Genomic DNA, 10946 nt, shown 5'->3' on the forward strand with positions numbered 1-10946 from the left:
AACACCCTTGCTGATGAACAATGCCATGAAGGGAATAGAATGTCATCAGTGATATTTAAGATCAAGTGGATTGCTACCAAAAGTATGCTTTAATACCCACTGTCCTCAGTTTACAGCTAGGGACTTCCATATCTGACCCATTCCCAACCTGTTTGTCGTCGCTTCTTAGGTTTTCTATATTCCAGGAGACCACTGCAGAATAAATTACTTGGGTTCAAAAAGGCCCTAGGGCACTTTTACCCACCATAGAGAACAATGGAGGAGATGGGGCAACCTGTTTGGGGGCCCGTAGAATTGAACCCCCTGGTTCAATGTTCTTGAAACTTGGTGGGTATCTTGGGGCGAGGCTCCAGCAGCTACCCTGCGAGTTTGGAGCCTCTCCCCCGAACCCCCTCCCCTCCAGCCCCCAGAATATACCCTATGTTTTTGCCATTGATTTCAATGGCCCATAGGATATAATGGGGCCAAATTTGGTGGCAATTTGGCGGCATACCAATTCAGATCAGAGAATCTGAATCAGCCCGCAGCAACCTGAAAGGGGCCCGAATGGGCCATGTTCAGGGGTGCATTCGGTTCAGACGAACTGAATGCACATCCCTATGGTCTATCATGCTCCTCTTGCAGCCATTCCCCATGTGTCTAAAATAAAGTTGTATGAGTTTCACTGAACCATTTAAATTCATATGTCAGGTCTGAATTCATCCCCTTTTGTGGGAAAGCTGAGGGAATGATGCCAGGGTGAAGTTTATACCTATGCTTGATGGGGACAAACCAGAAATCACCCTTCCCCCTGTGGATGTATTTATTCATATTCCTTTTTTTCCCCTGATGGGGACCCATAGCACCTTACAATACAAAGAATTCAATACAAAAACTATTACAAGAGACAGAGACAAACAGTAAGGGGGCTTCAAAAAACAAAGCAAGTCTTCCTCTCAGTTTCTGTCTTTCTGCTGGTAGATCATCCTCCTCCCTCTAGGCTAAGAGCTTAAGGAGAGAAGCCTTAAATACGAGAAAAAGAAATGCAACAAACTCATTGAGATATTATTCAGCTGCAATACAATAGAACCATAAGCCTCATCATTAGAACAGTTAAAATCTTGACATTCTTCTGGTACCTAGAAAATGTTTAAAAAAGAAAATGTCTGGTAAACCCAGAACAGCTGCAAACCAAAGGATTAACGGAAGGCCAAACAATTCTGTCTTGCATGCCCTGCAGAACTTTAGCAGGTCCCACTGGGCACATGTCTCCTCTGATAAAGCATTCCACCAGGATGGGCTGTGTGGAAAAAGCCCTTGCCCTGATAGAAGCAAGACAGACTTGCCGAGGACCAGGCACTGTCAAAAAATTGTGCGATGATGAGCACAAACTGTGGGGGTTATATCAGGAGAGGTGTCCTTCAGGTATGCTAGTCCCAGACCGTTTAGGGCTTTAAAGGTTATAACCAGCATTTTAAACCTAATCCAGAAGTAAATTCACGACCAGTGCAGCTGCCTCATGATTGGCTGTAAATTAGTAGACCAAGATGAGCCAGTCAACAGCCTGGCAGCTGCATTTTGGATCACCTGAAGTTTCCAAAGTATCCCCAAGGGCAGCTTTATGTAGAGCACTTTGCAGTAGTCTAGTCAGTATAAATTCAAATAGTATGATAGCCAGATTGATGTGATTTTGTAAGCAGAATTTTTTAATTATATATTTATTTGATTCATTAGTGCCCAGCTTTTCTCCCCAGTTTGAACCCAAAGTAGCTTTATACTGTTCCCCTTTCCTCCATTTTATCCTCACAATAACCCTGTGAGGTAGCCTAGGCTGAGTGTGATTGGCTCAAGGTCACCCAGCAAGCTTCCATGGCACAAGTGGGAATTCGAACCTGCGTCTCCTAGTAGGACACTGTTAACCACCATGCCACACTGGCTCTCTATCTTTCTTCTGGAAGATAAGAAAGATTTCTTCTGAAACTCATTCATTTTCACAGATCTCTAATCTGGGCTTCATTCTTCCCCCCCTAATTCCATTGTGTGTGACTCCTCTTAGGAAGATGCCCACATTTCTTTCCCACTTCTGAATTTGCAGCCCAAAATGAATCACAATCCTCCTGCATTTGTTTCCATTACAAATATGCAAGCATGTGCAGGGTTTGCCTCTTTTTTAGATGTCTGCAGATTGTAGCAGCTGCGCTAGCGGACTTTAGTAGCAGGAGCAATATATCCAGTAAACCTTTTTCCTCAGTCAACACAACTGAAGAGCTACATGACTTAAAGTGTGCTACTCCCACATCTCAAGAAATGTTCGGTGTAAACACACACACAAATCTCTGGAGTTTCTTTTCTCTGTCCAGGAATTTCTGAAATGTGACAACTTGGGGCCTTTGGAGGGGAAAACCGAAACAGTGGCAACAGCACTTTCCCAACCACCTGTAGGTTAAACCATGGGTAGCAGTAGACCACAACCCACTGGTAAAAACTACTGCCCTAACTTGCATTTAACATTTCAATATGTCTGCCGCTGTAGACATATTTTAATGATGGCACACTTGTTTTCTATATTAAAGTATCTTTTCCCCCTCAAAATGCCTTTTGCATATCACATGGACAGAATGTGTTACACATACATAAGAGAACATAAGAGACACCAATGTTGAATCAGGCCAAAGGCCCATCCAGTCCAACACTCTGTGTCACACAGTGGCCTGAAATACCAGGTGCCATCAGGAGGTCCACCAGTGGGGCCAGGACATTAGAAGCCCTCCCACTGTTGACCCCCCCCCAAGCACCAAGAAGACAGAGCATCACTTGCCCCAGAGTCCCTAATAACGTGAGTAGTATTTCCAGAAAGCTCTTGACTGCCAGTGGTGAATCCCATATTGACATATATATTATTGAAGGTATTTAGTGTTGATTTCATTGCTATTTGGCCATGGTAATGATTCCATGAGCTGCCCTCTCGCACCATTTTAGGAGACACAGTGTTAAGGGAGGCTTGGGCAGGTTTGTGTGTTAAGTGCTATCAAGTCACTTTGGACTTATGGCAACCCTCTGAATTAATGACCCTACAAAACAGCCTATTGCTAACAGCCTTGCTCAGATCTTGCAGACTGAGGGCCATGGCTTCCTTAATTGAGTCAATCCGTCTTCCTCTTCCTCCTGCCTTCAACTTTTCCTAGCCTTATTGTCTTTTCCAGTGATTCTTGTCTTCTCATAATATGACCAAAGTATGATGGCTTCATTTTGGTCATTTTAACTTCTAGGAAGAGTTCAGGCTTGATTTGATCAAGAACTAACTGATTTATCAATTTTCTTCCCATCAGCTTTCTTCACTGTCCAACTTTCACACCTATACATAGTAAGGGGGAACATTATAGTATACATTATCATGATCTTGGTTGCCAGCTACACATCCTTACATTTAACAATCTTTTCTAGCTCGTAACGGCTGCCCTTCCCAGTCTCATTCCTTGTGGTTGATGATTGAGCCCAAGGAATAGAAAACCCTTAACAAGTAGTTTTATCTAATGTTGTGCATCAAAGAGCAAACAATAGTTCAAAGACTCTTATCTGTTCTTATAATCATAACATAAACTGTACAGCAGGATTGTGGCTAATCTGCCTAACTATTGAAATCAGACACCTCTTCAAACAATGTAGCTACTTTAATTATGTGTTGTAAAATTTTCAAGAAGAGGCTAGGTATGAGGTTTGTGTAAAGTTCTCAGCAACATCTAACTTTTCTTCCTATTGTTGGGATAATCCTTTCTTTCAAAGCCTGTGGTATAGAGAAAATTTAAGAGTATGCATTCATAAAAGTTCAGATGGTTGTATGTGCCTCTTTTAACAGTTGTTCACAAATAATTGTCTTTGAATCACGGCTTAATAAAGTGCAGCTATGTTTAGAATTTATGCCTGAATGTGCTTCCTAATTTGATAACCACCAACCAGGAATTCCAGTGACCCAGGTAGCAGCTTTAGTGTCAACTGGGTTTGCTCTACCAACTTGACAACAGTTGCTTTATTGTCTGTGCCAAACTGTAGCATTTGAAATTCAGATTAAACAGTGATTGTTTACATAGAAGTTTTTATAAGCAGAGCAACTGTACTGAAATTCACATTTTCTCAGGTTTTAGATTCAAGGGTATAAATATATGAAGTATAATAAGCAACATACTTCTTGAACATACTGAATAAACTTCTGAGATCTCAGATACTGAACAATCATTTATATGAACATGATTGTGTTGTATTAATTTCATACAATGAATATGGCAGCTCTAGAAAAAGTTAACCAGACCATGAAGTTTGTTCTTCCTAATAAGTAGATGATCTTGTTTCCTGCCTTTCTGATTTAAAATAATTTCTTGAAAATGTGAGCCAACAATGATGGCAGATAAACTTAAGTATTCTATTATTTCATTTACTTCCTTACTAACCTATGCAAATGACCCTTTGTGCCAATTATCCAAATTCAACTTACTGGATCTATGGTGTAATTCTGTCCTCGAAGGGGTTTTCTCATGATGATGTAGGGCATGTTAGAGTTAGAGTTATGTTTTGACTCCTGAACTTCATATGTTGTTCACTTCCTCATTCTAGTGCTTTAAATCAAACTCTAAAGCCACACTTGACTTGAGATACACAACCCATTTTATTAATCATAGTATGGTGAAGTCAGGAATTAGAAACACAAAAATTATAGCAACAAAGCTGTGTATAAATTCAAATTGGTGAACACCTGGTTCCAGGTAGTCTACTTGCTTGTTCATAAAGGAGGACTCATGCCAGCTCTGTTGGAATGAAGACGTTTTACACAATGTAAAGCTAATTTATTATTCTAGCCTCACAAATACTGTTTTTATGTAAAATTCTCTTTCTTTGGTTTAACCTTGTTGACCTTTAATGCTGATAGTAACCTACGCTGTGTACAAAAAGCTACATAATACTGTAAAGATGGTACAATAGGAATCCCCAACATGGCACCTGTGGGCACCATAATGCCTTTTATAGGGCCTACCAAGAATTTTTAGAAAGTGGGTGGGACCAAGTGGGTCTGCTGCCCAGCAGGCTTCTGAGAGTCCCTACTCATAGGTTCTGAATACTTTGCACACAGTTTATACAGTGGTATGAGAAGAATTAGAAACTAGGGGGGTGTAGAACACTTCAAAAGTCTTAACAGATACTGCCCCTTGATTGCAGAGTAAAAGGAAGTTGGAATTTTCAGGAAATTGCTAAGTTTTCAGAATGGTGTGAGCTTTGTGCTTTGAGAACACACACGTCAGAAGTTGGAATGGTTCTGATCTTATGTGTACACTTGATTTTTATCTTAAGTGACAAGTGTATGTGGCATTGTAATTAACTTCATGCTTTCTTTTAGACATGTCTGCAGGAATATCTTGGGTGAACAAGGGGCCAGTTTTCAGTTCTACTCAAGTAGATTTATCTTTTGATATAGCTGGTGATGCTGCTGTTTCTAAGTCAAGGTAAATATATGCTGATTTGCTGTTATGTGGTTTGAAATAGCTCTGTATATAAAAGCCTCCCCAGAGCATTTGTTTCCCACTAAATACTAACAAATCCATATTAAGTTGATTCTTTGTAAGGCTTTTTTTGGCTACATCTGTGTTGGTTGCTGTAACGATTCCATGTTTTACTGGGTGTGTGTGTGTTTAAAAGTTTGGTTTATATGGCTGTGTGGGACAATCTAGAATGCTGAAACGGGCAAGTGGTGTGATTGGTGAGTGACAGAGAGGGGGAGAGGGTTTGGAATGGATGCTGTGTGGATGATTTGAATGTCTATCAGGAGTGACTGTTAGAGTTTAGACAGTTTATGATGACAGTTGAGAAAGACAGTTAGTGAGATGACTGTGGAGTTAAACAGTTAGTCAGAGCAGTGTGTGCTGTGTAAAAAGAGTTAATATGAGTTTTATCCTGAGTTCTCTGTGTGAGAGGTTCCTGTGTGGAATATAAAAGTAAAAGTCTCTGTGTTAAGCAGTTAGTCAGTTCTGTCTCTGAGTTGAAGGAGACTCAGTCTTGTGTGTGTTATGAAAAGTTAAAGCATAAAGAAACAGTAACCATATATGGCCTAAGTAAAATATTGTGACAAAGTGACATGCCCTGATCCCTGTCAATAAGAGGGAAGAGTGTGTGAACATCAAATAAATCTACTTTTATTTAAGATACAAGTTCTGAACGAAATTCTTCCCAGGAAACACATAGTTCCTCGAAAGGCCTAGACCCCGTGCCACAATACCAAACCAGAAGAAGAAATATATTAGTATAAAGGTGTGGAAAGCCTTAAATTTTCCTGGTGGCGGCGAGATTACCCTGAGAGCAAAAACATAAGAACATTTTAAAGTAAAACCAGACCTCCCCAAATAAGAGGTCATCACAGTTGCCTTTCCCTTATACATGCTTCCGAGATTTATCTTTGGATTGTGAATGAGGAAATGTGCATTTAGGTTTAAGAATAATTAGGCATGTTTTGCATTGTGACCTTAAACAAGGAACTACACAACTACTTGTTTAAACTGCTAAGAGCACAGATGCATGAGCTTCAGCCTTTTATCAGTCAACTACTCAGCACTTGATACCTCATGGCAGAATGTGGGACCCAAGCAGAGCAAAAAAAAGTGATGTGTCGAAAAATGTTCCATAAAATTTTGAATACAGTTTCCTCTTTGTTTTGAAAACTTCAGGGGAATTGTGGGAACATACATATGTGAATATGGATAAGAAAAGCTGAATTAATTTCTTTGCATGGATTTTCTTCAACTTCTCTGTTTCATAAGTAACATTTACATGTGTATAGTCTCATAATTTCCCTAATAGGATTTTGAAATATATCTGCAACTGCATTCAGTTTTTTATTAAAATGTTTCCTTTGCACCTTTTCCTGGATCTGTCTGCATCTTGTTCTTTTGTTCACCTCCCCTTTTCCCCTGTTGACTTTTCAGCAGAATGTGCAAACTGTTTCTCTTCTCTTCTGAAGAATGTTATGTATGACCTGATATTAGGTTATTGTAATGTTCTGTATATGGAAGTTAGTCTGGAATAGGTTAGTCACACTTCTTTTGGTTTCTTTTCCCTGCTCGTCTTCTAAGGGGCTTTGGGGTGGCATATGTTCTCACCTGTTTCCAGTCTGGGCTGGAAGATAGTGGCTGACCCAAGGTCACCCTGTGAATATCATGTCAGAGAGGGGAAGCAAACACTCCTAATCCTGTACTGTACACCACATTAGCTTTCATCATTTTCATGACCAAGTAGAAGTAATTACTTCCGTTAAAAATTGACAAGTGGCAAATATGGATCTGTGAATCAAGCCCAAGCTTCTGTCTTCATATATGCTATAATCTACCAGGTGTTGTGTTGGACAATCATATAAACAAAATAAATGGAAATTTTATAGCCGCAGAGTTTAATGGATTTCACCTTTTAAAACACATCTAAAAAGCTGTTAAATAGGAGATAGGCTTTTCTGATAACTAATTTTCTGCTTTTCTGATAGTGGAAATCCAGGGCTATATCTAGATGCTGAAGTGGCCTTAGCAACAGGGCACCTTGTCGCTCCCAGCAGCCAGCAGTCCAGCGGTGCAACATCACACTATTCAGAATCACGTGGTGAAACCCCATGTTCATTTGAGGATGAGGACGAGGATGAAGATGATCCCTCTTCACCAGAATAAAGGCAGAAACCAGCCCTACAAAACGGTGTTCCTGTGCACTTAGTGTGAGCTCATGTTCTTTATGCAGTTTTCTTCCCCTTTTGCTGTATGTCTTTGAGATTTAGGAAAGATTCATCCCGTATGAGAAACACTAAGCACAGGGCATGATCCAGTCCTTGAATTCATGTCTGTAGGACAGAGTGGAGAAGCCTCCACACAGGCAGGTGGACACTCTAGGGTGAAAATATACTGTGTCATTTGTACCTGTATCCAGATCTCATTTGTTGGTCTTCCTTAGATTGGATAGGAGAGTCTGACAGCTGCCGTGTGTGTATTGTAGTCCTGGACAGCAGGCTGTCAGTTTGCAATGTAGCTGTGCAATAACTTGCTTGGTGCATTGGGGCCTACTGGGCCATAAAAATGCATGTTGCCTGCTGGATCCTGGTAGTTACTTGAGTCAGCCTCAATGTTGTTGCCTGGCAAACTGGGAGTTCCCATAAGGCCTTGGGCAAGCCAACAGTATATAATGCCCCAGCACAACTGTGTCACGTGGCCAGCATAGCAGCTGCACACTCACCCTTTCTGGGCCCACAGGCAGAATGGTTGGATCTGCCTTGTTATGTACAACCAAGAAAAAGAACATTTTCTGGAAAGATAGGAGAGTGTAAGTAAAGTGCATAATTTGGGTTTCTGTAACGTGGTGTATTGCTTCCATAGCTGCTGTCCTTGATTTTCTAAGATGCTTCTTATCTCATGGGCTCTTGACAATACTAGTTTTTTGCAAAAGATCATCCTCCAAGCTTAATAACATTAGGAGGCTATTGAGATGCATGTTTTGGTCATATCAGCTTGCTGTTTACCAAAATAGTTACACAGATTTATTCATGAAAATGTATCTGAGCTTGGAGGCTCTTCCATTTTAAGAACTTGAAATTTAGCATTTCAACAGATCCTTTCTACTATTGATTATTAAGTAGCAGGACAATTAGGGATGGGCACAAAGCCAAAAAAAGCAGTTCGGTTTGGGGCAGCCCCAGAACTGACCCTAAAGGACCCCAACCGAGCCAGTCTGGTGAGTTTGGTTCCCCCTTTTTTTGCAAACTCTGAACCAGCCCAAGTTCAGCCCAAATTTCAGTTTGTGAGCCAGTTCATGCCCATCCCTAAGGATGATACTGAGCATAAATACATTAAAAGATAACCAGTACTAAATATTAGGGTTTTAATTGGGCTGTGGTGTTACCTGGTTTTTATAAATGAAAATGATTACAGGGATTTAAAATTGTAGGCTGTAGTGTTTTATATAATTGTAGGTTAAGAATATGCTACTACTACCAAGATAATATAGTTACCATGAAATAAAATTATACTCTGAAATAGTGCTAAGACATTTCCAAAAAATCTACACAAGACCAACAATAATTTATATAAGATTACAACCATAATTTATATAAGATTAAAACTATTTTTAAAGAATTGAAAGGAAATTTTGTCACTGAACTTCTGGTCTCAGGTTTTTAAAAAATTATGGCTATGTAACTCCATCTATGCTTAACGCACTGCTAATAAGAAAAATTGCTCCATGGTTTGTAAGTAACAGCATGAAAAGATGTTATTAATCTCCAGATGCTTAATACCATAATTTAAGGAGTGTTTTTACTTGTAATCTCAGAGACATTTTTTTAACTTTTTTTTTAAAAAAAATAAAGCCATTTGATCAGAAAGTATTGTGATCTAGTTTTGGGAGAATGAAAGGACTATATTTTAGCTTCATATTCTTCTCTGTGCTAGTTACATTTTACAGTGAATTTTTCCAGATAAGTGTTAACTATCAGAAGATCAACTCTATGAAACCATTTTTAGTCTTCCAGTACCTTGCAACCTGGGAGCTAAAAATACCTGTTTAATTTTTTTAATGGTTGTTATGTGAGATTTGGCAAGTTATCAAGTGGCCTTTCTCATACCTCTGTTTCTACAACACTGAAAGCAGGACTGAGCAAGCTCCAGACACTATGTCTGAACAGAGCTTTAATTTAACTTGGCCTTATTGTGCCAGAAAACTGGGGAAGTGGAAAGGCTCAGCCTTTATCTTCATTCAAACTCTCATCTGCTCTTTAGCCTCTGTTTGAAATCTGAAGGCCAAGCTGTCCTTGACAACAGCAAACCTACACCTTTAAAGCTTTTAAATGAGTCTGCCTACTTCATGTGTAAAGTAGGTTGGGTTGGTGTGTGCATTTTCCTCTGGTTACATGTCAGAGGAGCATTGTGAGCATCTCCTTCCCATCCACCCTGCTGCTTGTATTCTTTCTGGATTATGTTCCCCTTGCTGCCCCCTCTCCCCCATTACTGGAAGTAAGCATGGCTAATAGAAAAGAGCTTATGTGGGGTTTTTTGTTTTGTTAGGAAATAGTATAACAGTCCCATCTGTACACCCTTTAACTCTTTACATTGCAACCTCCGTACATACACTTCATAACATAAATGGGATACACCTGTATCTGAAGAAACCAGATTTGCGTCTGTTGTTTGCCATTTGGACTTTATAGAAAGTGGGAAGATGGGGGGAGGGGAGATATAAGAAAAGTAGTATTCAGCAGCCCTTTCCCATACACAGCTGTCCTACATCTGCACTGCCATAACTGATCCCATTGCACGCAACAAACAAGAGTAGATGCATAGTTCTGTCCCTGTGTCATCAGGCTACATGCAAATAATTTTTTAAAATGCAGTATCAGTCTGTATTTCTGCAGATGCATTCTGTATTAGCCCTCTAGGGCAGCCACTTGGCTGCTGTGTGAAACATGTTGCTGGACTAGGTCGACCACTAGTCTGATTTGGGAGGGATCTTATGGTCTGTCCTTCCCAGACCAATTCTGCACGTGGGATAATGCATCACAGTATTCCTGTACTCTAGTCATACATTGTGCCCATAGGTAAGGATGCCTTTTGGAAAGGCTGGAGTGGCAGTTGACTCTTCCCCTCCATGTTTCAAGCCACAATACCTCTGATTGGTACAGGCTATAAAAGTAGCCACAAGATTATCTGAAAATATGGTGGCTTGTTGCCAATTAATCCTGAATATATCCAAGAGCAAGACTTTGAATCTTGCTGTGAATTTTCTTTTTAGTGTATGTCACTTTGAGTGTGCTCTCAAGTTGGAAATAATACTCAAGTTTTATAACTGAATTTCCTCTCACATACTTACCCAATACACACACCTGAAGTCATGCTACATTTGTGTTTATAGATCTAGCCCAAAGTGTATTCTGGATTCATGAACTTTTACTAGGTCTTCTT

At 40.0% G+C, this 10946-nt stretch overlaps 1 protein-coding gene across 1 annotated transcript in view; it reads left to right on the forward strand.

The window, feature by feature from the left end:
• TFDP2 (transcription factor Dp-2 (E2F dimerization partner 2)) overlaps nt 1-7903 on the forward strand; it is a 42112-nt gene extending 34209 nt beyond the window's left edge. The window contains exons 10-11 of the mRNA XM_015413473.1: nt 5366-5471; nt 7496-7903. Of these exons, the coding sequence (XP_015268959.1) occupies nt 5366-5471; nt 7496-7673 (284 nt within the window). The 3' untranslated portion in view covers nt 7674-7903. The remainder of the gene's footprint in view (nt 1-5365; nt 5472-7495) is intronic.
• Nucleotides 7904-10946: the final 3043 nt, after the last annotated feature.

Source organism: Gekko japonicus, unplaced genomic scaffold (assembly GCF_001447785.1).
Source record: "Gekko japonicus isolate JY-2015 unplaced genomic scaffold, Gekko_japonicus_V1.1 scaffold155, whole genome shotgun sequence".
Lineage (NCBI taxonomy): Eukaryota > Metazoa > Chordata > Lepidosauria > Squamata > Gekkonidae > Gekko > Gekko japonicus.